The sequence below is a fragment of the Capronia epimyces genome, assembly GCF_000585565.1.
Source record: "Capronia epimyces CBS 606.96 chromosome Unknown aczIQ-supercont1.2, whole genome shotgun sequence".
Classification (NCBI taxonomy): domain Eukaryota; kingdom Fungi; phylum Ascomycota; class Eurotiomycetes; order Chaetothyriales; family Herpotrichiellaceae; genus Capronia; species Capronia epimyces.
The window spans coordinates 2518407-2544222 of NW_006912905.1; the positions used below are offsets into that span (position 1 = coordinate 2518407).

The 25816-nt window shown below is 52.6% G+C and overlaps 10 protein-coding genes across 10 annotated transcripts; 5 read left to right on the plus strand and 5 right to left on the minus strand.

Moving 5' to 3' along the window:
* Nucleotides 1-1442: 1442 nt before the first annotated feature.
* On the minus strand, nt 1443-3457 carry A1O3_02710 (uncharacterized protein; the record flags this gene model as incomplete). Its single annotated transcript, XM_007732850.1, has 5 exons — nt 1443-1673; nt 1779-2245; nt 2464-2670; nt 2750-2907; nt 3129-3457. The coding sequence occupies 5 exons, from the start codon at nt 3455-3457 to the stop codon at nt 1443-1445; spliced, it is 1392 nt and encodes a 463-aa protein (XP_007731040.1).
* Nucleotides 3458-4845: 1388 nt separating this feature from the next.
* A1O3_02711 (uncharacterized protein) lies at nt 4846-6198 on the minus strand (the record flags this gene model as incomplete). The annotated part of the gene is made up of 1 exon (XM_007732851.1): nt 4846-6198. One exon carries the CDS (start codon nt 6196-6198, stop codon nt 4846-4848), a length of 1353 nt encoding a protein of 450 aa, XP_007731041.1.
* Nucleotides 6199-6763: 565 nt separating this feature from the next.
* Nucleotides 6764-7714, plus strand: A1O3_02712 (uncharacterized protein; the record flags this gene model as incomplete). The annotated part of the gene is made up of 1 exon (XM_007732852.1): nt 6764-7714. One exon carries the CDS (start codon nt 6764-6766, stop codon nt 7712-7714), a length of 951 nt encoding a protein of 316 aa, XP_007731042.1.
* Nucleotides 7715-8605: 891 nt separating this feature from the next.
* A1O3_02713 (uncharacterized protein) lies at nt 8606-10926 on the plus strand (the record flags this gene model as incomplete). The annotated part of the gene is made up of 6 exons (XM_007732853.1): nt 8606-8671; nt 8790-9139; nt 9368-9558; nt 9717-10326; nt 10477-10544; nt 10721-10926. 6 exons carry the CDS (start codon nt 8606-8608, stop codon nt 10924-10926), a joined length of 1491 nt encoding a protein of 496 aa, XP_007731043.1.
* A 438-nt stretch (nt 10927-11364) lies between these two features.
* A1O3_02714 (uncharacterized protein) lies at nt 11365-12846 on the minus strand (the record flags this gene model as incomplete). Its single annotated transcript, XM_007732854.1, has 3 exons — nt 11365-11891; nt 12100-12423; nt 12495-12846. 3 exons carry the CDS (start codon nt 12844-12846, stop codon nt 11365-11367), a joined length of 1203 nt encoding a protein of 400 aa, XP_007731044.1.
* Nucleotides 12847-16747: 3901 nt separating this feature from the next.
* On the plus strand, nt 16748-17700 carry A1O3_02715 (uncharacterized protein; the record flags this gene model as incomplete). Its single annotated transcript, XM_007732855.1, has 3 exons — nt 16748-17054; nt 17114-17361; nt 17461-17700. 3 exons carry the CDS (start codon nt 16748-16750, stop codon nt 17698-17700), a joined length of 795 nt encoding a protein of 264 aa, XP_007731045.1.
* A 725-nt stretch (nt 17701-18425) lies between these two features.
* On the minus strand, nt 18426-18881 carry A1O3_02716 (uncharacterized protein; the record flags this gene model as incomplete). The annotated part of the gene is made up of 2 exons (XM_007732856.1): nt 18426-18590; nt 18654-18881. 2 exons carry the CDS (start codon nt 18879-18881, stop codon nt 18426-18428), a joined length of 393 nt encoding a protein of 130 aa, XP_007731046.1.
* Nucleotides 18882-19704: 823 nt separating this feature from the next.
* Nucleotides 19705-20568, minus strand: A1O3_02717 (uncharacterized protein; the record flags this gene model as incomplete). The annotated part of the gene is made up of 1 exon (XM_007732857.1): nt 19705-20568. One exon carries the CDS (start codon nt 20566-20568, stop codon nt 19705-19707), a length of 864 nt encoding a protein of 287 aa, XP_007731047.1.
* Nucleotides 20569-21053: 485 nt separating this feature from the next.
* Nucleotides 21054-22529, plus strand: A1O3_02718 (uncharacterized protein; the record flags this gene model as incomplete). The annotated part of the gene is made up of 2 exons (XM_007732858.1): nt 21054-21083; nt 21150-22529. 2 exons carry the CDS (start codon nt 21054-21056, stop codon nt 22527-22529), a joined length of 1410 nt encoding a protein of 469 aa, XP_007731048.1.
* A 758-nt stretch (nt 22530-23287) lies between these two features.
* On the plus strand, nt 23288-24244 carry A1O3_02719 (uncharacterized protein; the record flags this gene model as incomplete). Its single annotated transcript, XM_007732859.1, has 1 exon — nt 23288-24244. The coding sequence occupies one exon, from the start codon at nt 23288-23290 to the stop codon at nt 24242-24244; it is 957 nt and encodes a 318-aa protein (XP_007731049.1).
* Between the last annotated feature and the right edge of the window lie 1572 nt (nt 24245-25816).

The window sequence follows — 25816 nt, forward strand, 5'->3', positions numbered from 1 at the left end:
CTACTACTACTACTACTACTACTACTACTACTACTACTACTACTACTACTACTACTACTACTACTACTACTACTACTACTACTACTACTACTACTACCACCACCACCGCCGGCCGTTAGAGCAGAGCCCTAGTATATGAGAAGGCTGAGGCTGAGTCCGTGTCCTTATGTTGGTATCATACAACCTGCTCTATACTATACGCGGCCGGCACAGAGAGTGGCTGGAATAGGGATATATAGGTCCCAACTAAACCAACCTGCCCAGGTACCAATCTATATACCTAATATGTACCTACATACTCTACACCCTTTAAATGACGTGTTCGAGCAAGCATCAAGGGCTTCAAGCTATGGTTAATTGGAGGCATGACATCGATAGCCATATCACTCCCCTCCCCTCCCAAGCTGGAAACTACGCAGGGCTTGGTCTGGTCCTCTTGGGCATTGGCCGCCCCTCGAGCCTCTTAGGTCCAGCGGTGCGTCGGCGAGCGAAAGGCCCAATAGGGATTAGTACGTACAATACTCCATCGGTAAACTAACATACATACTAGAGTTAGGTACTGAGGTACTGTACCTGATTGCCCCCTGGACCGTTGCCACCCCCCCGGGGCCCTACCAAAAGGACAATGTACATACGTAGCGCGAATCGAGTGAGATCTCGGTAGCCCCTGCCAGCATAAGCTTCTCGTCTCTTCGGAAATGCCCGGATCACTAACGGTATGCTGTCCGATCCCGATCCGCTGGCCGTTCTTTCTACGCTAGCTGATATTCAGCCACGTTTTCTGTCAGCATGTGATATGGCGGATTTAACTCCAGTTCCTAGATCCGATCCGATCAGGTCAGGTCAGATCTAAAACAGATTCCAATATCGGACCCGAGAAAAGAGAGAAGAGAGAAGGCAACCAGGAAGGAACTTGAAGAGACGGAAGGATGATTTGAGGGAGGATGCATGCGTACGCTCACCCCAACCTCCTTCATCAATGGAATGGCAAATATCTCCTAAGATCCAGGTCCGAACATGTCCTCCGTATTGTTTATTACTGACTAAATAATGTACATATCAAGTATGTAGTGCGGGATTGCCAACCTCCGCCTCCGCCTCCAGCTCCAGCTCCAGCTCCTTCCTACCTATGTATGCCTGGCGAGGTTCTCTTCAAACACCAGTACCGGCCTTTTGCAAGTCTTCATTGCATGCCTGGGCCAGCGAGGACCCATTCATCCGGCCTTTCGCATCATACTTCTGCTTCACCTCCAGGATGCGGGGCCAGTTCTTCGCGTAGATCTGTAATCGTCATCAGACTTGGGACTAGCGAGTGAAAAGAACGAGAAGAGAGGATAGAAAGTCGAACGGTCGATGAACTGGATGAATGCCAACGACCGATGAATTGGATGTATGGATGGTTTTAAGGTAGAGTGATCAAGGCTCAGGCTCAGGCTCAAACTTCAACTTACACTTCTCACATCGTGGAACTCGTCCAAGGCACTAGTCGCCACCAGGCTATGGTCGTATTCGTCCCCAAGTAACTCGTGGGGCGCTTCCATGATCATGCGACGCGTCTCGTCGACCTCGTGCGTGGGCGCATCGGGCTTCGTGGCCATGCTGAGCATGCAGAAATGTTGGACGTGGTCGGGTCGTGGCCAGACGGAAGCTGCTTGCCCGGCAGAAGGGCCGCGCTGGGGCTGATCAGTATGTTTTATCTTTGTAGCGATAATAGTAGCAGTGGTAGCAGTAGGACGACAGCAGCAGGAGGGACAACAACGACGACGACAACAACTCACCGTTCCCCACAGCTCATACATGACAGCAGCATCGATGCCCGCGGCCACCTTGCGCCGCTGCCAGTCCAACGTCTTGGCCAAAAACTCTTCCGACAGCTGGCCCAGGGCCAGCGGGTTCCACCAAACCTGCTTCTTCCCCTTCAAGAACTCGGCGGGCGCCTGCATGGCAGCGAAGCCGCCGAGGTCCATGATGCGGGTGGCATCGACGGCGCCCTTGATTTTCAGCACCGGGGCGAAGGTCGAGCGGCCGTGCTCCTCGCCCAGCGCATCGAAGGCGTTGACGATGATGGCGTCCGGCATGAGCAGAAGCAGCGCGAAGACTCGGCGCTCGATCTGGCCGGAGCGGTCGATCTCGGCCACGGCGTGTGCGACTTCTCGTTCCTTCTCCGTCGTTCGCGGCACGATGATGTGGCCGCCCCAGATGTTCTGGGGGTACTTGTATGCGCGGAGTTTCAATTTCGTGACAACTGTGATTGATATAAAGAAGTCAGCAATCAAATCACCAGATATAATATTGCAGACACCTGGCTGGGGCTCGGGCTCTGGCTCTGCTCTGGCTCTGGCTCTGCTCTGGCTCTGGCTCTGGCTCAGATTTGGCAAAGCAAACCCTCCCAAGTGGCCAACCTGGTGCATCAGTCAAGTATGGGATGGGATGGAATGGGATGGCATAGTATAGTCAGCTTACCTCCCAAGCCAATGTAGCCTCCTCTCAGCCCCCACAGGAGATCAGGCTCGGTCGAAGCCCAGACCACAGAGCCGTCCAACTTGACGATTTCCGCGTCGAGCATGTTCTCCGGGTCGGAAATGCATCCTTTCTCTCTCGACATGAGACTGAATCCTCCGGCGATGACGGAGCCTCCCACGCCGATGAAAGGCGTCGCGGCCGCTACGACTGTGAGATGCAAGATTGTCAGTCAGTCAGCCAGGAGATCACCAGGTGCCTGTTCAACAGCAGCTGATATCGTACATACCGGAGTACTCGGGCGCGACCTTGCGCATCTGCTCATAGTATTCCCCCCAGAGACTCCCGGCCCCAATGGTCAGGACCTCATTCTCGCGGTCAAAGTCAAAATCGCGGAATGCTCTGGTAGAGACGAGGACGTCTTTGGCGGACGCACTTCCCGCACCGCTGCCAGATCCCAATGGGGCGGATATTAGCTATTTGCTCCAGTCCAGCAAGAGCACGAATATAGCAACCAGCAACCAGCAAACCGAACAGCAAGTAAGCGACCAGGTCAACAAACCAAGCACAAAGATGCGTACTCTGTCCCATCATGTCTGTCCTTGCCCAGGAAAAAGTAAAGGCAAAGGCAAAGAAGCACAAATGCGTGTACGTGGACGTGGACATACCTGTTGTGCACATCAAACTCCAGTGACGACGACTCCTCCCCTCCCAGAAACTTGACCACCTTGGCCAACGACTCGATTGTCTGCGGCCGGACCACAAGCTTCGGACTCTTGTTCTTGCCGGACGACCAGGTTCTAGACTCGGCCTCGTAAGCCTCGTCGGCGGGTGTGACCAGCTCGGCCTCGCCGACAAGCGTCTTGAGCTGAGTAAGCTGTCTCTGTGTCTCTGTGTCTTCGTTCTCCGGCCGGGGTGGTGACGAAGGAGAAGAAGAAGGAGCTACTAAGCCTACCACGGCTGGCGTCACGGTAGTTTGGGTGGCGGTTGAGCTCATGGTGTTCACGGTGAAGGTGAAGCTGTGTGTGTCGCTATGTCGATATGTCGGGATGAGTCAGAGCAGTGTGCCTTTCGGAGATGTCTTACGAGATACTGTCGCGGAACTGGAGCTGTAGTAGTAAGACGGTGCAGAGACTTACGAGAGAAAGTGGCTGTAGTCTTCGGGGTTGAAGCACTATTTATTTGAATGAGGTGAGAATCACACTCATCCAGCCGAGCCAGCTTGAAGCCAGTCCTGCTCCAGTGTCATTGCCATTGTTGCTACTCCGGGGTTCGGGCTTGGTCAACCCCTGCAAAGCCTTTTCGGTGTCCGGTATACAAGCGGTGCCATAGTGTGAATTTCCCCTTTTCCTCCCCCTTCCCTTCCTCTTCCCTTCTTCTTCAGCGCCGGCGCTCGCTCATGCCTCGGCGTGAACTTCGCCTCATGATGCTGAGACTCTCACAACAAAATCCTAGTTGCGACTCGACTTTTTTCTTCCGGTATGCGTGGTCACGGACGGCAACCGGCGAGTTTGGGCTCCGGCTCTGCTAGCTCTGCCTCAGCACCGTTGTCGTTGTCGTTGTCGGCGTCGAATATGGCCGAGTGATCAGACATGTCTTACGCCGGTCCTTCCGCGACCGAGTTCAACTCTCGCTCCGAGTCCGAGAGCAAGATCAGGAGATGCCATGGTGGTGAGAGGACCATCACTGACAGTAATACATGGGAATTGTACTGTTAGAATTGTCAGGAGAGACGGTAGTGAAGCTTGATGATGCGCTCTGCAATTGAATCGCGTGAACGCGTAGCGTTGCTAGCCGTTTCTGCTCTGTGGCCAGGACGGTAACCGACACGGTGGGAGAGTCTTGTGGGAGATTGTATAGCAGTACAGTAAGCTCAAGGTTTCGGTCCCTAGTGCATACTCATACTCAATTGACTATGTACATTTTGACTATGAACAGTATTCTTATTGCCGTGAGACAGAACAACGTTGCCCCTCATGGCCTGGTACCGCTGGTGATGGGGAAGGGTGTGGGTGTCATTGTATCAGGAATTGAAGCATAGATGCGTATTCTTAAACACTGTACCCTCGTTCAATAATCATTACCTACTGTAACTCGCCCGATTCCCTTGTTACTTTCGACCTGCTCAGGTCAGGATCAAGTATCTGACGGGAAAATGCTGCCAGTCACATTATGACGCGGGAAGAAAGGCAAAAAGGGAAGTAGCTGCTGTTGGTCTATCTATGTTGTTTGTTGTGGTGGCCAATCTTTGTAGGGCACTAGTAAATCCCAAGCCTTGGGCCATGCCATCTCGATCATGCTTGTCACGAACAGCCAACCCAGCTCTGTAGTCTCAGCCTCCCTCACTGACAGAGGCAAAGGACTTCGTACTACCACCAACACCAATTACTGTAGCAGCGGCGTCCAAAAGCTGTAGCCAAACGCCGGCTCAATCAAGCCACTGGCAAGAGCGGGAATATTGCCATGCACGCGAATAGCACCGTCCATGAAATCCAAGAAGGTCCAGGACACAAAGCCAGCGACCCAGATGTAGCCGCAGTAGATCTCGATCCTGGACCGATGGTGGCTGTCCAGCCAACCGGCGGCAACGGCGACGTCGCGGAGCGAGGACTCGATCCATATCGCGATCGGGTGGAGCGTAAACATGATCCAGTCGTTCATGGGATCGCCGCCGGCCAGGATGCGGCCGTAGGCATGGTTGACGAAGGCCATGAAGAAGTTGCCAAAGACCTTGGCCCAGTAGCGGAGCTGGCTGTGGTTGTGGCCGTGGGCCTGCAAACCCAGCACAGAGTGTACGAACAGGTTGACCGGCGGCTCTGCAATCAAGCGCATGCCCTGGTGCCAGGTGTGCGACCAGAAGCGGCGGACGGTGTAGGCGTCCTGCCAGTCGCCGAACAAGGGGGGCCATTCTTCCGCGGTGTGGACGCCGGCCAGAACAAACAGCCCAGACGCCACTCGGAAGGGGATGTCCATGGTCCAGCGGACGTAGAGCATCATGAGAGCGCCCAGAGCCAGGCGCCGGGCGATGGAAACCTGGTCCAGGTCCAGGCTTGACATGGACTTGTTGACGTACGTGATGCCGAGGTCGAGGGCGAGGAACCTCAGGGCCGCACTCAGCAGCTGGGAGAGGGCGAAGCTGATGCGAGATGACGAGGTTGACGAACCACGAGCTGGAAGACCTTTGGCCTCGAACCGCCTATTGATTGTTCTCATGTTAGCAAAGAGGTTTTCATGACTGAAAGTACCATCATGGCTATAGGTCCGTGGTAAGGGATGCTTGTTAACTGCAGAGGACTTGCAAGGACTTTGCAGGAAAAGGGGCTTGACGAACCAGCCTACGCCGCGAAAGGTGGTGGCGACATCGAGCGCGTCCAGGACACTGATGTCAGGGACGTCACGGTCAAGTTCGAGTTCCTCTCCCTCCCCCGAGAACTTGACTCTTTTTCTTTTCTGGCCCTTCTCGCCCCCCTTCTCTTTCTCCTTCTCCTTTCGCACCAGCTCCGTCGGGCTTCTCAGCCACAAGTAACTAATACAGCGTTGCACCAGGCCGTGGATGTTCATGCCGAGCGGCCACACGGCCATGAACGACCCCGGCGGGGGACTGATCAGGAAGTAGACGAGCGCATAGAGGCTGGCTGTGGTCGCCATCACTTTGAGTCGAGTGTCGGAGAGGTTGTTCAGGGCTAAGACTTCGAACAGAAGGGACGTGAGCAGCACAAGGCTGCCATAGGACGTCATGCTGCTGGGAACTGGGAGAGAGAGAGAGGTCTGTACTACAGTATCGTGCCACTTGATCCAACCTCAAGTCCAGCAATGCATCACAGCAGGAAACCATCATCACAAATACCACAAAACATAAAACATGAAACTCCCCAAGAGCATGCATTGCCGGTTCTGAGTCTGAGGCTACGTCCACTTCCGCTTCCGCTTGCGTGCAAAGTATGGACTGTCCGTGCCGAGCCCCGGTCGCCGAAAGCCGGTCGTCGATATTACTAAGTCGCAGCCCGCTGTTCGGACTCCGGGGTTGCCAACATTGAACGGTTCACCACCATCACCATTCACCGCCACCGCGAGTGCGAGTGCGAATGCGATGTCACCAGGTCAATACCCTCTGGAATGAATGTTGAGTTGTGAATTGTGAGTTGTGAGTTGTGCCAGATGTGACAGTACGAGATCGATCCTCTTCTGAGGAAACAGCCTCGCAGGGGCCGTTCACACCAACCTCCCCTTCTCGTCTCTCACCGCACCGCACCGCAGTACCTAGAATAGCAAGCAACTTGAAAGCCTACATAGACTATCGACGATGGTGACTGCTACTGCTCCTACCACTTGGATTGGTTGGGACAACCCGAGGGCGGATGCCCTCCATGATCCGTCGCTGCATCTGCCTCGACTGCTCTGTTTCCACGGCGGCGGGACCAATTCCAACATCTTCCGCACGCAATGCCGAGCCATCAGCAAGGCGTTGGCGACGTCGTTCCGATTCTGCTTTGTCGAAGCACCCTACCGATCGCATCCTGGGCCAGATGTCGCCCGTGTGTTCAAGGACATGGGCCCGTTCAAAGCCTGGCTTCGCTGGAAGAACGACGAGCCAGACCCAGACACAGATGCAGATCATCAGCACCATTCCCAACACCCGCAGCACCTGCCTCCTTGCCCAGAAGCTGATGCTGATGCTGATGCTGTGAGGCGCATCCACGACAGCATCCAAGCTGCCATGGACCAAGACAACGAGCGTGGAGGCACCGGTGAATGGGTTGGGCTGCTCGGCTTCAGTCAGGGCGCCAAAATCTGCGCCAGCATCCTCTTCACCCAGCAACACTGTGCAGAGGTGCTTGGGACTCGGAACCAGACCCATGGCCATGGCCCTAGCCCTGACCTCCCTCGCTTTCGCTTCGCCGTCCTCCTCGCCGGCAGAGCGCCTTTGGTCTGGCTGGATGCGACATCCGACGTGACCATGGCCACAGGAGTCGTTGGGGCGGCCACACTGTCCACGGCGTTGAATAATGGTATCAGCCTGCCTCCCATCCCATTGGCCGATCGGTTGCGTACGCCTACGCTGCATGTCCACGGTCTCCGCGATCCGGGCCTTTCGCTGCATCAAGAATTCCTCTACCGTTGCTGTGATCCAGCCACGACACAGCTCCTTGAATGGGACGGCGCACATCAGGTTCCTATCAAGTCTGTCCATGTCCGGGCGCTGGTGCAGGAAATTCTCGTGCTGGCAGGGAGGGCCGATGGCCATGAATCTTAACCTCGAAAGGCGCGCTCAGCTCAGCCTTGTACATTCCTAGCCTACTGGGAACATGTTAACTGGAAATAAAGATAGAGTATAGACGTTTTCCCGGCCAGAGCCGAAAATATGCTGGCTCAATCATTCCGACTGTATCCGTATCCGTCTGACTAAGTACGGTAGTATTAGTACATTTGAAGTTAGGCACGTATAATAGATGGTTCTACAGGGGTAATAATGCATGTTAAGGCACTGTATATCCTGTCCGGTGCTTGGTACTTCATGATGTACACAGCATGCTTCCCGTGGCGTGATGGCTCAAACGGACACCTCAAACGGACAGAGCTTGCTCTATGTACTGAGTAGGACCTGATTGTATAATCATCGATACAAGTGCAAGGACAAATACATAGTACATCATACATCATATGTCCTACAGGGGCCCTCCGGAGTTACAGTAGTTCGCTCTCCGATCATCAGTCCACATGCAGGAAGTCTGTGTAATGTTTTACTGGTACCAGGGGGCTTGACGCCGATCGCATGGCGTGAATACCTCACAGTATTATCAGTTACTGCAGCAAAACAGTGCCCACCTGCACCTGCACCTCCGTCGGCATGAGTGAGTGACCCGACTAAGCAACGACCGAGCCAACGCAATACTATGTACGGAGCATGTGGCTGAGGGCCTGAGGATATTCGGTAGTTGTTACAGTAGTTGTTACAGGAGCTGTATACTGTATTACTTACTATGTATACTACTAGTATATTAGCATTCCTCCCTGGGAATCTATAGACTGTGTACTGTCACATACATAACTGCCTGCCCTCAAAGTACTTCAGAAGATTCTCCTTCTCCTCGTCGACGAGTACAAACGACGTTGTCCCTCTCTGTCACGCCAGATCTATTTCAACATGACTCAATTGAGTTCTTCTATTGTCGCCGCGGTCAGCCTGGGGCTGGGGCTGGCGTTGCTCGTGGTAAGAACCAGAACATGAATCTGAACTTCGTCAAAAGATCCAAGGATGGGAACAGACCCCCTTACCACCCCCCACTTGGTCCTTCTCCTATTACCCATATCTAACTTCAATTCCACAGGTGCTGGTCCGTGGCTTTCGGAATGAACTCAAGAAAGTGCCGGGCCCGTGGCACACGCTCTTCACGGACCTGGCGCTGAAGATATCCATCATCACCGGCCGCCGCATGTACTATGTCGACTCGCTGTACAAGAAATACGGCCCGTATGTGCGCATCGCGCCGCACGAGGTCGCGGTCAACGATCCGGCCGGCTTCGCCCAGATCCACAAGATCCCCGGCTTCGACAAGAGCGAGTGGTACACGGGCCTGACGGGCCTGCCGCGCCAGATGGTCTTCAGCATGACCGACTCCAAGATGCATGCGGCCAGACGCCGGCTCTTTGCGAGGCCCTTCTCCAGGACGTTTCTGTTGTGAGTATGATTTAATATTACTATTAGATAGTAACTCGGCCAAGTCGCTTTACGACTCGAACATCAGACCCTGCAGGAGTCACAGACACCGACCCCAGGACAGCTGGTCACGTTCGGAGCACGGGACACGGGACACAGAACAGGGATTACGAACACGGAACACATAATTAGTCCATACTGACACAAAAGCTATTCTCGATCGTCTATGTACTAATCATCCGTACCTAGGCAGCATTGGCACGATACCATCCGGGACATGACCAAGTTTGCGGTGCATCGCATCCACGGCGAGGCTGTTTCTGCTGCGCCATCGACAATCGCGGTCGATGTCATGAAGTGGTGGACGTTCATGTCCACAGACATCTCGGGCCGATTGATGTATGGGCACTCATTTGGCAATCTCGAGACTGGACAGGCGAGTACTGACTTACTTACTCACTTACCCAACACTGAGATGCCCCCGCCCTATCCCGCTCTATCGACGCAATGAAAGTGTCTAGCAAACTGTTGAGCAAAAGTCCAAGATCAAGTTTTAGAAAGGAAGATCCAGTTGCTAACCGAATATAGACGTCGCAAGCGTTGAAGCTCATGATGATGAACGGCAAGGTGAACGGGGCGGTGAATGAATTCCCCTTCCTGAAAGTGGTGGGGAGGGTTCTGCGGTATCTCCCCATCCCGGCCGTGCAGGAGATCCTCTGCCTCAACGAGATCCTCATCGAGCAGGGCCGGTCGCTCCTGGGCAGCGTGCGCGCCAGCGACTCGAACAGCAACATCTTCTCCAACATAGCGGCCGAAGCCGAGAAAGGCGAGCGCACCGGCCTGGACGAGGAGGACGTGCTCATCGAGGCCTCGGGCGTCATCATCGCCGCCAGCGACACCACCGCCATCACACTCACCTACCTCGTCTGGGCCGTGCTGTCCCGGCCCCTGCTGCAGAAGGCCCTGGAGGACGAAGTCGACCGTCTGCCGGACGACTTTGGTGACGCCGACCTGGAGAAACTGCCCCTGCTGAGGGCCGTCATCGACGAGACTCTGCGACTGTACGGCGCCGCCCCGGGCGGTCTTCCGCGAAGTGTTCCCGCCGACGGCGCTCTCATGCACGGCTATTTCTTCCCAGGGGGCACCACCGTTACTACGCAGGCTTGGTCGCTCCATCGCGATCCGGAGCTTTTCCCCAACCCACTTGAGTAAGTGAGCAAGACACTGCCAGTGCATGATTCCACTTGCAAGCCACTGCCACTGGCATTATTACACTCTGCCTGGTTCTTCTTTGGCCCGTCTGGGGGCGCCGGGCGTTGCATTGGAGCTGACTGACTGATTGATTCCCTCTTCTCTAGGTTCTCTCCGTCACGTTGGCTCAACGACGAGGTCAGCCCGGCTGCGAAGAAGATCTACCATCCCTTTGGTAAGACTCCTAGTTCCACACCACCACCATTACCATCTTCTGGGACCCTTCATGACTCCCTACCCTTACCATACCATCTTCTGGGACCGTTCATGACTCCCTACCATTACCATCTCTGGGACCCTCCATGACTCTCAAGGACTAGTACACTGACTGACATTCAATTCCTCTCCCAGGCGCCGGCGCTCGCTCATGTCTCGGCGTGAACTTCGCCTCCATGATGCTGAGACTCGCCACCGCCGAATTCTTCCGCAAGTGCAAGGGCGCCCAATTGGCCAGTTCGACCACCGACGAGTCCATGACTCCGGAGAACTACTTCCTGATTGCGCCCAAGAGCCACAAGTGCGAGATCGTGCTGCCTCAAGCTCAAGCTCAGGCTTGAGGAAGGACGGATGGCCAGATCAAGCTCACCACGCTTAAGGGAGGACGGCCAGATCAAGACATACTAGTACTTAATAGTATAGTACCAGTCCATAGAATTCATGGATATGCTGGGTCAGGTACTACTATGTACTAGGGACTGTCGTTATATGCAGGGATGCGGCTTCGGTAGCCGGTTGTGGTCTGGAATGCGGTTGAGCCTACTGTGGCTCGTGGACTCGCGGACTGACTGCTACTAATGTAGTATTGCACTACTACTAGTATATAGCAGTACATATTTCTCCTGTTGCGGGACTTATAGATCGGGGAGTTAATGTGATGAAGAGCAGTGGTCAAGATTCAAACAACTGGCAGGGCTTGGGCCGCGACTAATGTGGCAACCAGTATACATACTTACTCCCCTTTCCCTTGCGCTTGCCCTTGCTCTTGCGCAGCACAGCTACTGAAACACACTCTGCGCAAGTCCAATCTGATTATTCCCTAGATCATAGTAAACATACGCCGACCGCAGGAAGGTATCGCCCAGGATCCAATCTGAGTCGGGACCCCCGTCAGCAAAACCAAAGTAACAGGTCTGCGTGTCCTCGTCGAGCACGGCCAGCTCTGAGAAAGGCACATCGATACTAACCCCCGCAAACCCGAACGACACCGACCCGCTTTTGTCCGCCAGGCCACAATCGATGGTCCCGTCTGAATTCGCGCCGAACCAGTTGGCTACAATGGTGTATGCTGCGCTAGGCATCAAGATGAGCGATGTGCCCGAGTCGAGAAGGGCAGGGACGGGGGTGAAGGTTGAGGATGTCAACGTGGTTGTCTGGCCGTTGTATGATCCGTTCAGGGATGAAAGCGCGATCAGGAAGCTGCGAACCGTGCCGTCGGCGTCGGGGAGTGTGTCGATGACTGTCAACTGGCCGGAGAATTTGGCTGAGTTATAGCCGCCGAAGAGTATGGTGCCGGTTTGGGATGCTACATCGCACGCATCGTCAGTATAAGTACATAAGACAAGAAGGCGAATCCGCCAGACACCAGACACCACCTGTCAAAAGGGGTATGCGCCAGTAAATGAGGGTAGTGATAGGGGGAAATGGATTCCAGAAGCTATGTGGGTCCTTGCATGCTGCTGGGCAATGTGATGTTCGAATGGGGTTTGATTCGTCGGATTGTCTTGACTTACCTAAATCATCTAACCATAGACTGTAGGAGTAGCTACTGATGATGCCCTGGCTGACGAGGTCTTGAACGATGTTCGGATATTCATTGGCTGCAGGTCCTGCCTCGTTGGAGGGGTATCCGACGCCCATGATGCCGTATGTCTGGGAGCTGGGGCCCGAGCCTGCGCCGGTGCTGGCAAGAGCCATTTCCACGGACTCTACGGTGACGCCACCCAGACTGAGGTTGTCGGATATATAGTCGCCTGAGATCTTGGTGTTGTCGTTGTATTGGATTAGGAATGTGCCGGTGGAGAGATCGGTGAATGTGCTGGACGTGGAGGAGTCGACTTGCAGGAAATGCCACTGTGTTAGCGTTTGGGGCGAGGAGGGAGGATGGAGGAGGGAGAAGGGGACTTACAAGTTCCTCCAGCACAGTGACCTGTAGTACATGCTTGAGGGGAGAAAAACCAGGTATCGCTGCTGCCTGTGTCGAGGCTCAGGTAGAGTGACTGTGGGGGGGTGCCGACGCCAACCGAGACCAGGTATGAGAGTTGGTGGTTGTCGATTGTTGTCGGCAGGTATGAGGAGCGGCTGATGAGAGCAGATGGTCGACGGCGGAAAGGCAGGGAGAGCGTACCATGGCCAAAATCGGCCGTGGACGAGCGAGCCAACACATTGAGACCAGCGATAGGATTTGCGAGGCTCTCAAGTGCCCAAGGGATTAGAAGAAGGAAAGCCAGAAGAGCTGGCGAGAGTGTATGTCCTGGCATAGTGTCCGGTGTCCAGCGTCCAGTGTCCTATGTCGATGTGGGGTGGTGATAGAATAGACTGACCAAAGTAGAAGAGAGGAGAGAGGCTAGGCCATGAAGCTTTGTGTCTGCTACCTGGTCTGGCATATATGTGTATCAGACAGCCTACATGGCCATCCAGCAATAATATCATCATCATCGAGGATCGATGGACATGAAGTTCTGGACCCCACCACCATATGATCAAGCATGCTTGGGACCATGCTTAGCTTGACCGGCAGCCCTTCTGCATTCGGGTTGTGAGCCGTGAAGCTGACTTCAAGTTCAGGTTGTTGTTGGCTATAGCTACCAGCCAGGTGGTGATGGTGGGAGAGGTGGCAGTGCGGAGTGTGGATGGGTATCTCTGAACGAGCGGCTCATCAGCAACTCGGCACTTGCAGCTGCATGAGTTAGCATAAGATGGGACTAGCAGATGCAGGGCAACTAACGGCACGGCTTGGGCAACCTGTCGGGCAGCTGGCTGCCTTTTGAGGCTGAGCATTAAGACAGGCAGACACATACCTACTATATGTAGCAAGTGCCAGTGGTAGCCTCCTGACATGAACTCCTCATCACTTCAACCCTCTCGCGTCACCAAGGCAGAGGGACTGTCATAAGCCTCTGGAAAGGATTAACATCTGTGTAGTGTGTGTACATAGGTAGTGTGTAGCGTGTAGCATGGCAGACCATCGTGGTAGAGACGGAAACGGAAGGAAGGCCCGTCCCCTCTCGCTCGGTGCACCTTCCTTCCCAGAGACACTACTACTTAAAATAACGGCAGGTTAAGCGAGACGATGTTTCTCGTTCCCTGCAAGTGCGCTAGCGCAGGCAGCAAGCCGCAGGGCGCAGTGCTTCATCTTCACAACAACCAACTTCAGCTTTTCATTTCTACTACTAAGACTACCTCCTACATACTATGTAGCATCCGAACGGTAGACGCTACTACGGGCGCACCCTTCTTCTAGTTCCTCCCGCCCTTGCAAAAGTCAATAACCATGAATGATGGCCTTGAATGCCGTGGTGGGCTTTGCCTGTATTTGACCTAGTTGAAGTACTAGTACGTACTACCTCAGCCGCAGTCTCTCAGCCGCAGTCTCTCAAAGCGAAGACGCCCAAGACGCCCTTGACGTCTACCGTCTAGTACCGTCTACCGTCTACCGTCTAGATTTCCCCTCCCGTTCGGACTTCGCTAGTATGGACGGATTTTGTCTCCGTCACAACTCCGTCTGCCCTAGAGTGACCACTGCAGGACTATCAGAACAGACACAGACATTCTAAAAACAACGAGCTCAGACGTTGCACTGCCGAATCTGGCCTACGGTCAAAGATACACCAGGTCCTAGCTCCCCAGGCGAAGACTTTCGTCAATAAGAGCAATATAATAGTACTACCTTCCCATCTCCGATCCATCTCAAATGGCCCCTAGGTCGTCGCAGAGCAAGGCCGTATCTCAAAGACCGCCCGAGTCGTCTCAGAAACCCTCTCAAGGGAAAAGAAAGCGAATCCAACTTGCACCCAGCTCCCGGGATGAGTTAGGCCCAAGCTCAGGCACTTCTACATCTCGCATGGTCAATAGAAATTCAGTACTATATAAAGAGGTGGACCTCGAAGATACATTCAATATTTCCAGCGATGAACTAGAACAAGCAAGTAAAGATGAAGATGAGAGTAGGTCACCTTAGAGATTAGTAGTAACTCGAAGTTGGTTGATAGTACTATAGTGTACGAGATAATTGCCAACCTGACATATATATACCTAGTATACTCTGCGCTACAAGTTTTTAAGAGGACGCTACAACTTTATAGGAGTGGTTTTACTAATTTTTCAACACGGATTAGGTGGTAAACGGAGCACTTAATCAGTGTTGTTCTACCGTGAAAGTCATCAGGCAGTATTAAGAGCCTACTAGTAGTAGGCATGTCTTCTTATAAAGAAGATCAATTAGTAATACCTAGTACTGGTAGTATATAGTATCACTTACTATTACTAAGGTGCCCTCCCCCTAGCGATCAATTAGGGTTCGATCTATAATCGATTAGGGTTCGATTAGGGTTCGATACTAGATCAAGGATCGTACCTCGATCGCTAGAGAGATCACTAAAGAGATCAAGGATCACACCTAAATCACTATAGAGATCAAAATCACTTTATACTTGGAGAATTTTAAAATTTTACTTTTTACTAAAATAAGGCTATATTATTAAGACTACCGAAAATATAGAGTAAATATAGTAGAAAAGGTATAGTGGCCTAGTAGTATAGGCCTCGCTTTATTAATAAAACACGAAAAAAAAAATTTCGACGTTTAGGCGAGTTGAACCTACGACCTTTTTTTTTACTAGTTAGTATAGAAGTGTTGATCGCTAAGTAAGGATCGATAGACGATCAAGAGAAAATCAGTAGATAATCAGTAGATAATCAATAGGTAATCAGGTAGGTAATCAGGTAGGTGATCGATTAACCCGTGAGAAAATCAGTATTTTAAGCCTGCGATCGTCTAATCGATCCTTACTCGATCACCTATTGATCACCTACCTGATTACCTATTAATTATAATCCTGATTACCTATCGATCTCTACTTGATCACTTATAGGAGGGCAGGGTAGTACTAGCTAGGCTTAAGTAGTACCTACTATATACCTATATAGAGGTTAGACTTAAGGTCTAATACTAGTATTATATAATACCTAGTATACTAGAGTTCTGGTTATATACTCTACCTAATTTTAGCTTAAACTACCTACCTAGTATTAATTTTACTAAGAGATCTAGGTACCTAGTAATTTAGCTTAGACCTAGGTACCTAGACTTAGCTTTAATTCAATTTTAACAGTATTTTAATCCGGTGTCGATCCGGTTTCGATCCGGTGTTGATCCGGTGTTAATCCGGTGTCGATCCGGTTTCGATCCGGTTTTGATATTAGTACTTAACCTAGTATTAGTACCTAGTTAGGTACCTATTAACCTTGAAACTTCTAAGGATGGAGACGGCTGTACGCGTGTGAGGAGTATAAGTAAGGTACCTAGTAGTAGTACCTACTACTACATACTACTACCTAATACTAGTATATTAGGTACTCTAGAACATAAAGGTACTAGGTACTTAAGCCTAAGGTTTTCCTAAATCTAGTACCTTCGCTATACTAGGTAGTTCTATAAGTAAGCTAGGTTAGACTTTAATAGATTTACTATTATTAAGCTTCTAAATTAGGTTAAAACAGTAAGGTACTTATACTATATACTACTAAGTATATACCTACTAGTATATACTAGTATGTTTAGTGATCCTAGTCTAGAACCACTCGTTATGATACTAGTACTACTATGTTTTATGATCCTAGAACCAGAACCACTCGTTTTATATACTAGTATTACTAGTAATAATATTTCGAGTTGGTGCCGTGCAGGATTGGAGACTGAACTTATAGTACTTAGTAAGTTAGGACTAATGCATGACAGGGATCTCTTTTTTCCTGTTTCGGATTAGGGTTTGTGGGGCCCAGGGTTCTGATTGGACAATATATCTTAGTGCCGATCAAGATTCCGGTTGAGGCTTCGAGGAATAGAAAAGGGTGAAAAAAAAGATTAGTACGCAGGATGTACGTACCAAATTTTGGGCCCCTCAGGTCTATAAAAGAGGTCTGGCACTTGGCTGTCTTCTGTTGATTGCCGAACTGGCTGGCTGTGTCTTGAAATTTCTCTTTGCCTTTGCGACCTACATCATACAGTAGTAGGCAGTCGACATCCTCCATTCTGTTCTTAGGGCCCCTTTGGTCTTGGTATCTGCCAGTGATAAAGTGTCCGTGGCGAAAGTGAAGCAACGCGCAACAACAGCGATTTGAAAGGATCACCCTATCTTCCCATCGCTAGTAGCATTCACAATGGCAGCCTCGTCCTCAGACTCACTCTCCCTGGCCGGCAAAGTGGCCATTATCACCGGGTCTGGCAAGGAGAATGGGATTGGCGCCGGCATCGCCACGGCACTCGCGCGACACGGCGCCGCCGTCGTGCTCAACCACGTCTCCGAGGCGACGGGCCCTCGGGCTGCGGCCGTGGCAGAGCGGCTCCAAGCCGAATATGGAGTCAAGGTCGCAGTGGTCAGAGCGGACGTGTCGACGCAGGACGGAGCCAAGAGCTTGGTAGAGCAGGGCTTGAAGGTGCTGGGCGTCGACAAGCTGGATATCCTGGGTACTAAAGTTAGAATGCGAAAGGGTTGTTTCGGCTGGCTGACGATGCGATCGATCCAGTGAATAATGCAGGCGGTGGCCCTCCCGCAGGGGCGCTGCAGGCGAGCAGCGAAGACGTCACGGCAGTGTTTGCGGCGAATGTCTTTTCGGCCTTGTTCATGGTCCAGGCTGCGGTGCCGGTGATGCATCGTGGTGGCCGGGTAATCAACATCGGCTCCATTGCTTCCAAGTTGGGGATCGGGCCAACTGCGCTGTATGGCGCGGCCAAGGCTGCGAACGATGCTCTGACATACTCGCTGGCCATGGAAGTAAGTACAGAAAGAAAGCCCCTTGGTCGAATCCTTCATCTACCATGTACATGACCTTACTGGTTGATGTCGTACTTCGCTGACGCCATGCTCTTCCAGCTCGGCCGCGGCCATGGGGTCACGATCAACACTGTCGCTCCTGGCCCGGTGCCGACGGAGGGAGTCCCACCACCGGTGGCGGAGATCATTCATGCCAATCTCGTGCCGTTGACGAGAGCCGAGCTTCGCCTGGGCACGGTCGAGGATATCGCGGATGTGGTGTTGTTCCTGGCTTCCGAAAAGAGTCGCTGGCTCACGGGACAGTTCATCTCAGCCAGTGGGGGCATCACTGGTAATTGAGGCGCTGTATGAGCGTCGGGCGAGTTTGAGATTGATGTCCGCCGCCAACTCATCGGCTTGGCTGTCCATCAATATCCCCACCCAGACAATCTGTTTTGCTAGAGAAATGGCAGCTTCGCTCGTTGAAATCCTTAAAACCGTCATTGTCTGGTAGATATTTTGGTGAATTAAGTCGCTTTGCGTTGGAGATAGGGAGGCGAGGGCCACGATCGCCCACAGGCCAATTTCTGATTCTGGAAATGCAGTGAAGACGTGCGCCGTCGAAGATAGAATGTGGACGAACTTTTCATGTAATAAGTCTGTCTCGGCTGAGAACAGTGAAAACTGCTTTTTGATTCTGGCCATCATTATGAGAAGGGTCAGCCGGACCAATTCCCTCAATAAGATCTCTGGTGATATGTCCGTGGGGTTGTCTGGAAGCCGCGGAAACGACAGCAAGAAGTGAGACAGAGGTCCGATTAGTTGGGAAGCCAGTTTGCCATCCCTCCAGAAGGCTGGGCTGTGGCTGTTCTGATTCACTACCGTGGCAAGGTTGGCTGCCATTTTCAGAGCGGTGGCTACTAGCCTCAGATCATCGGATGAGTCTTCCAGCGGTATGGTGAGAGCGTACAATGACGAGCTGATCTCTCCGACGCGCGGTTGAGTGTCGATTACTTGCGGGAGAATTGGGATTCGTGGTTTGGAATCATCGACGACCGATCCAACGACATCCATCCTGCCACTGGTCAGGAAATGAGAATTTCCTTGTACGACGACCGGAGAGTTGCCACGTACCATAAGATGAATAGAGCAACGTCTAAGCCAAGGTGTGAAACATCTCCGCGGAGTCGTAGGATGCGTTCGAGACCGATAACATGAAGCCGCCACCGCTTCCAGGCTCCAACACTGGACTGTCAAGCGTGGGAGTCAGTCTTGCGTCTCGAGACTTGACGCCCCCTGGGGAGTCAACCTACATCATGACAGAGAAAGCCGAGCACGGTGGTGATTACGCCGTCGCTCGTGCATTCCGTGCTGCTCGCAAGTCGCCGAGTGACTTGATCTAGACATTCGCTGTAGTACCTGGCAGATTCGGCACAGTCGCTGTATTCAGTGGCTCCTTGCCTGCCAGTGGTGATCTGGTTCATGAATAGCGCCGCGTTTGCTAGCGACAGGCAGAAGGCGCTGGTATCTGCGACGGCCATGACAAACCACTCGTGTCGGAAAGGCCGGTACAGGTATTCGCCCTCAGTTTGCACTGTCAACCGTCAGCTTCCTCCGACTTGTCCGGAGAGCCACTGAGGCGGTAGTACTAGTACCTACTGAATTGAATGAGCTGGAGGGCACGCGAGTCGGTGTTAATGGGATAGGGTCCGAATGGCTGTAAGCAGTGCGGATTAGTGAGCAACAGCCTTTCAGCAGGCTCGCGGCCTGGTGAGGTGGTAGTAGGCTCAGGCCTCAGCGAGAGTGAAAAGGTCACAGGGGGTTTCTTGCGAGATCTGCCCACTCGTCCCATGACATGGCGTCGAACGGCTTTCCGAGCCCCTCTTTGCTTGATGTCTTCAGGATGAGAGATGTGGACGAAAGTGAGAGCTTCATCATCTTGGATTCGGTTGCGAGCGGCAGCGGCAACCCCGGGTACGCGATACGGAAGAGTGCTCGAGTCCTTGAATCTCGATCTTGAGCCCATGGTCACTCATCAGATGGGGGAAGACATAAAGTACGAGTATCAAGGAGATAGTGAAGAATTTTTAGGTGGGTGGCACTCGCCTAGATGGCTATGGCACTTGGTGCATGGTCCCTAACTGCTAAGCAGGCCTGAGGCTTAGGGGGCTACGGGGCTTAGGAGCTCTGCAGGCACCTAGAGAGGGAACAGTTAGGCGACATCTAATAGGCGCCTTAGCGGGTAACAGCGACTGGTGGCCTAACCCTTATAACCCTAACCCTAACCCTAACCCTAAATTAGGCCTGGGGACTTTCATGATCCCAGCCACATCCGCAGCTAATTACATACTGTAGAGTGTCCTCTCACATGCCGACCATTCGTTTCACAACATCGAGCCCGGTCATCTTCCTCATCATCCCGTCCATGACTCCCGCCGGCAGCATGGCCAACAGCCGCACCATCCTGGCCTTGGTGCCGGCCCAGACATTGGACGGCGGGTTGGTCTTCAACAGCTCTGGCACCACCTGCGACGCCCACTGCTCGGCCGTGACTTCGGGGGTGGTGTACTCACAGCGCATCGACCTCTCGACCACTTCGCGAGCCGGCTCGTAGATGGAGCCTTTGGGCAGGACGGGGGCGGGCGTGTTGGAGATGTCGCGATCGAGATCGCGATAGTTGGTGAGGCCGCGTGATACGACCGCGGAAGTCTTCAGATCGACCACTCTGACACCGAACGGCTCCAGCTCCAGCCGCATGGTGTGGGAAAACATGGACATGGCCGCCTTGGACGCATTGTACGTGGCTTGAAAGGGCACGTTGAGCACCCCGGCGCTCGAGGTCTGGTTGACAATCACCCCCTTGGACTCCAGCAGGAGCGGCAGGAAGGCCTGGGTCACGGCCAGATACGACCACACGTTGAGGTCGAACAGCTTCTTCGCCTGGACCATCGAGAGATCCGACACCGGCATACTGTACAAGGCGCCGGCGTTGTTGACCAGTATGTCGAGCCTGGCGACTTGGGCCACACAGGCCGCGATGGACGAGTCGGACAAGACGTCCAGCGTCAACGTTTCGATCCCGTGAGACTGCACCTCGGTCAATCGGGCCGGGTTTCGAGCTGTGGCATAGACATGCAGCCCGGCTTGGTGGAAGGCGATGGCGAGCGCCGCTCCCAGGCCCCCGTCCGAGCAGCCGGTGATGAGGACGGATTTCTTGGGCGTGGACATGGGTGGGTGGTTGTCCTGGAATGTGTACTGTCTACTGTATGGGCAGTAGTATCAAGTAGATGTACTATATAGGGAGTAAATAGGTAGTAGGTAGTAGGTAGTAGGTGGCCAGGAGATACGCCAATACACCCACACCGGCATCAAGACAGACCACCAGTACAGTATATATATATTCAGTATATACAGTATATGGTTGCAGCATCGCATGTTCTTGTTCTGGACTAACCCTAACCCGACGCCGACTGCCTGTGCGTTGCCATACATATTACATGAATATTGTCTGGCGGCGTGGCGGGTCCTGTCATGTCATGTTACGTGATCGGCCTGAATTTGGTCCGGCCCGGCGGCGAGCCTTTCAAAGGCTCCCTCATTGCCCAACACCAATATTACCAATATCACCAATATCACCAATATCACCAACTTTCAATGCCCAGTACCCAGTTCCCAGTACCCAGTACCCCGACAGCCAGGCTGTGTGTGCCACCATGATGCAGGACGCCCAAGCAGAATTACGTGTGAGTCCACTCTCCCGCCGTCTCCGTCTTCGTCCGTACCGGCCTGATCAAAGTTGTCCCACCCAGCGCCGCCGTGAACGTGCCCGAGCTGCCCAGCGCGCATTCAGACAGAGACAGTCGGACGCCGTGCAGAACCTGAAGGCCGACCATGAACGACTCAAAGCCCTGGTCGCCGACATTGTGCATGCCGCCCGGGCCGGCCTGGACTCGGAGCATCCGGCCCAGGGCCAGGCCCAGGCCCAGTTGACCCTGGCCATCGTCGAGGCTGGACGGGCGGTAGGGTTGGACACCGGCACCGGCACCGCCGTGCTCAGTACAGACACAGACACAGACACACACACGCCACAGCAGTCTTCGTCTTCCAGTAGGGAGAGGTTGACCACTTCGGAAGTCACTGCCAATGCCAACGTCAATGTCGCTGCTGCTGCCACCTTAGATGGCACAATAAATTCTCGACAAACCCCCATCTCCATCTCCCTACCCCAGAGTGGAGGAGGAGGAGAGGCTCAGGTTGACACACCCACACCCACACCACTCTCCCACGGCAACGGCAATGCGCGCTCTGGACGCCTGAGCCCACGACTGGACTACGGTCTCTGGCTCGACCCAGACCGCTTCCCCAAGATCTTCGAGCCGCCGATTGACATTGCGCCCTACGTCGGGGCCGGAAGATATACCGTCGCCGGCCGCATCGCCTGGGCCTGTCTCGACCTCGGCAATGCGTGTTTGCAGGAGGTCATGGCCAAGCAGGTCTCACCGCCACCGCCACCGCCAGACACCGCCATATCCAAGACCAGAGACAGAGACATAATCACGTCTAGAGACAAGGATATAAACACGTCCACGTCCACAGCCACAAACACATACACGTCCATCGGCATCTCGCCCGATACTAGTACAGGATTCGAGGATCAGGATCACGACCAGGATCACGACCAGGATCACCGTGATGACTACCCTTACCCTTACCCTGGCTTCAATCTGTTGCCGGCCAACTCGACCGCGCGCCGCATGTTCGACCTCGCCCTCCGTCACTCCAAGCCGCTGCACGATATCGCCTACATGGCGGCCTTACTCGAGGCGCGCATGGAGTTCCGCCAGTTGGGATACATGCGCGGAGACAACCCCGGGGCGGATGCCGCGTTGTGGGAGCTGCGGGCCGCCTGCGTCTTGGACGATTTGGCCCAGAGAGGGACGAGGATGGACCAGTGGTGGTCGCCTCTGGACGTCGAGCGACATGTCGCCGAGAAGATGGGCGAGGCCGAGTTTGCCGCCTTTCAAGCTGCGCTGCGTGGGCGGCAGGAAACACAGACCAGGATGCTGATGCCGCTGGCACGCAGCCTGGCCCCGCGTGCCGTTTGCTTTGGCAATGGGCCTCGCTGGAGGGCGGATCATGCGGCCATGCTGGCGAGTGCTTGGGTCAGTTTGGTTTTGCATCCATCCTAGGTGACACTGCATGTCAAGACAAGCACTCTTTAAATGTCGAATCCATGTCCAGACGACTGAGAGAAAGGCCGACTTTCAGTTCATTGGGCTGTTTGGGAACAAACAACTCACCCTGTCGCTAAACCTGGTTGACCATGACCAATTGTCTCTGGCCACGTCGCACAGAGGAGGAGGAGGAGGAGGAGGAGGAGGAGGAGGAGGAGCACTGTACAACCTCGACCTCCACCTCCACCTCAGCCGCACTTCGACTAATACCTACTACTACCTAGTACCTACTTACTACATTCTATATCCACCACCACCACCACCACCACCACCACCACCACCACCACTACTACCACTACCATCAAGGCGTGTCGTGGAACACCTCTAACGCGTTACTCCTCCTACATATATCGAAATGGATATACTAGTACATGATACAGTGGAAATTCCTGGTCATCGAAGCCCATCACAACTGGTCACCGACTACTTGCAAAGTCACTCGAATACTTTTCGAGAGTTGGATGAGCTTAGAAACAAGGTAGGTTTTAAACATCTACTAGGCACATACTACTAGTAGGCCTGGGTCGAGTCAAACCCATCGACGCCACTACTTCTATCTACATCTACGGTAAACCCTTGAATTCAGCAGAGCTACACTGACACACCATGCTGGCCAGGGCTGGGCGAATGCCGCGGCGGACAAACACTTCAAGACACAGCGGCAGCAAGCCGACGAGGCTGGACCGGCTCAACGTCGAAGATTTTTCTCCATGATGTGTCGGATCGGCGACGAGATGGGAAAAGCCACCGGCGCCATTGGTCTGAACATGCCGAACCCGTTCATCCTGGACCTGTGTGCTGCCCCCGGAGGCTTCATCGCCACTGCTCTTCGCTGCAATCCCACCGCTAAGGTGCGCGGTATCAGCTTGCCCAAGACGCTCGGGGGCCACCCGCTCCTTGTTCCGCACGGCAAGGCGGATCCACGAGTCGCGGTGTGGTTTTGTGATATCACCATGCTCGGGAGTAAATTTGGGTTGGATCCATGTCAAGTTCATGAATTTGAACCGGATAGCACTACCACGGGTATTGGTGTTGGTGCTAGTGCTACCACAGAGACAGGTACTACTAGTACTGCCCCGACGTCGACATCAACACCGACATCGAAACTTGAACTTAGTACCAACCGCCCCTACCTCGGCCAATCCTTCGATCTTGTCTTCTGCGATGGCCAGGTGTTGCGAACACATGCGCCGTATCGCGACGAGAGACGCGAGAGAGTCGAAGCCCGCCGGCTGGCTTGCAGCCAGATGATCCTGGCCCTACAAAGAATCCGCGACCAGGGAACCTTGATCATGCTCCTGCACAAGGTCGAGTCGTGGCATACGCTGCAGACGCTGTATGCCTTTTCCACCTTTTCCACGGTGCGACTCTACAAGCCGACCAAGTTCCACACCACGCGAAGTTCCTTCTATCTCATCGCCACAGACGTTCGACCGACGTGTCCCGCCGCAAAGTCCGCCCTGGCCACCTGGAGAGCCTTGTGGAAAGACGCCACCATCAACATCAACCCGCACGCGGCCCACACCCACGAGGACTCAGACTCGGACTCGGAACTCTCCGCGAGAGTGAATGGCGTGCTGGAGCGGTTTGGCCCGACAGTCATTCAGCTGGCAGAACCTATTTGGTGCCTGCAGCGCGATGCTCTGTCTAAGAAGTCTTGGACTCGATAGTAGGTAGTAGGTACTTACTACATACAGTACTGGCAATAACCTGTAGTTTAAATCTGTCTCTACACTTCTCAGAGACGTGTCTAAGACGTGTCTAAGAATCTTCAATTACTGGTAAGCTTTAATACCGCTTAGATACCATATAATGTTAGTGTAGTAGATGTAGAGTTGATACTATCTTAGAACTAGTATACTAAGACAGTGTTGATACCATATTAGGTCCTTAAATTAGTAAGAATCTTTAAGTGTTAAAGCAGTATTGAAGCTATCTTAACACCGTGTTAGTACTATATCAACACCGTGGTGAAGCTGTCTTAATACCGTGCTAAAGCCGCCGTCAGAACATTGTCTCTGGTATACTATATAGATAGTATCTAAACAGTAATATTATATGGACTAGAGAGCCGATTCTAAAGCCTTAAAACGGCTTCAGGGCAGTGTCCCTACAGCTTTCCCACGGCTTTAGCAAGACAGCTTTAATATATACTTATATACCTAGCCCTTTAGTTTAAAGCTAATTTAATACTACTATATACTAATTTCAAGCTATATATCGATTTAAAACTTCTTAGAGACTTCTTAGAGACTTCTCAAACACTTTTTAGAGATAAGCTTTAGCTTTAGCTAGCTTTAGCCTTTGACCAGCTTTAAAAAATTAAAGTTTTTCTAAGGTTTTAAGGTTCTAGAATAAACTCGGAAGTACTCTAATTTACGCTATAGCTACGCTAGCTATATAATAATTTAATTTCAAGTATATTATTACATATTAGAGTACTCTTTAACTACTAACTTAAAAATTTCCCAAAAAAAAATTCTATTAAAGCTTAAAGCTTCTCTAAAGCTTCTCTAATACTAAATATTCTCACCAATTTAAGGACCTAAGACGGTATTAACACTATCTTAGTACTATACTAGGTAGTACTTAGACAGTATTAACTCTATATCTATAACTACTATCTAAACCAGATTAAAACCGGATCAAACCCGGATCAAACGGAGCTGATTTGGATTCTTGCCTGTCTTGTACTAGGCTCGGTCATATCCCGGTCGCCTTGTGGACGGAATCCTTGTTGAACCGTGATACGATACAAGAAACTCTTGACGTAGATAGCATGATGTAACTCTGCTCTTCGGATCGAGAATATGTGAACAACAACATTCTTGGTAAACAACAACATTCGATGTAGCAGGATTTTGGATGACTCGTAGTCGATGGAGTACGTCGTTGTGGCGGCTGTTCGAGTGACAATTGGACTGATTGTTGTTAGACTGGCTTAATTGTTGGACTGATCATTCTGAGAGGGGTTTTTTGACACTGTCGAGGGTGAGTCACAACAGTGATGATGTCTCATCGCGGACGACCTCGACACCAAAGCACCTGCTGATAAAGTCTTCACAGCCAATCCCTCGAGTCGTTGATTGAGTTTCCCGTGGCGCTGTCTGAGGAAAAGGTGCCGTACGTCAACGTCTTCATCACTGTCAATCTGCGCAGTCACGAGTGTTGTCTCCGCTGGCCAGACTCTATAGATCTCGTCGCTTTTCTGGCCTTTGCCGATGCGAGCACAAAGCGTGTTA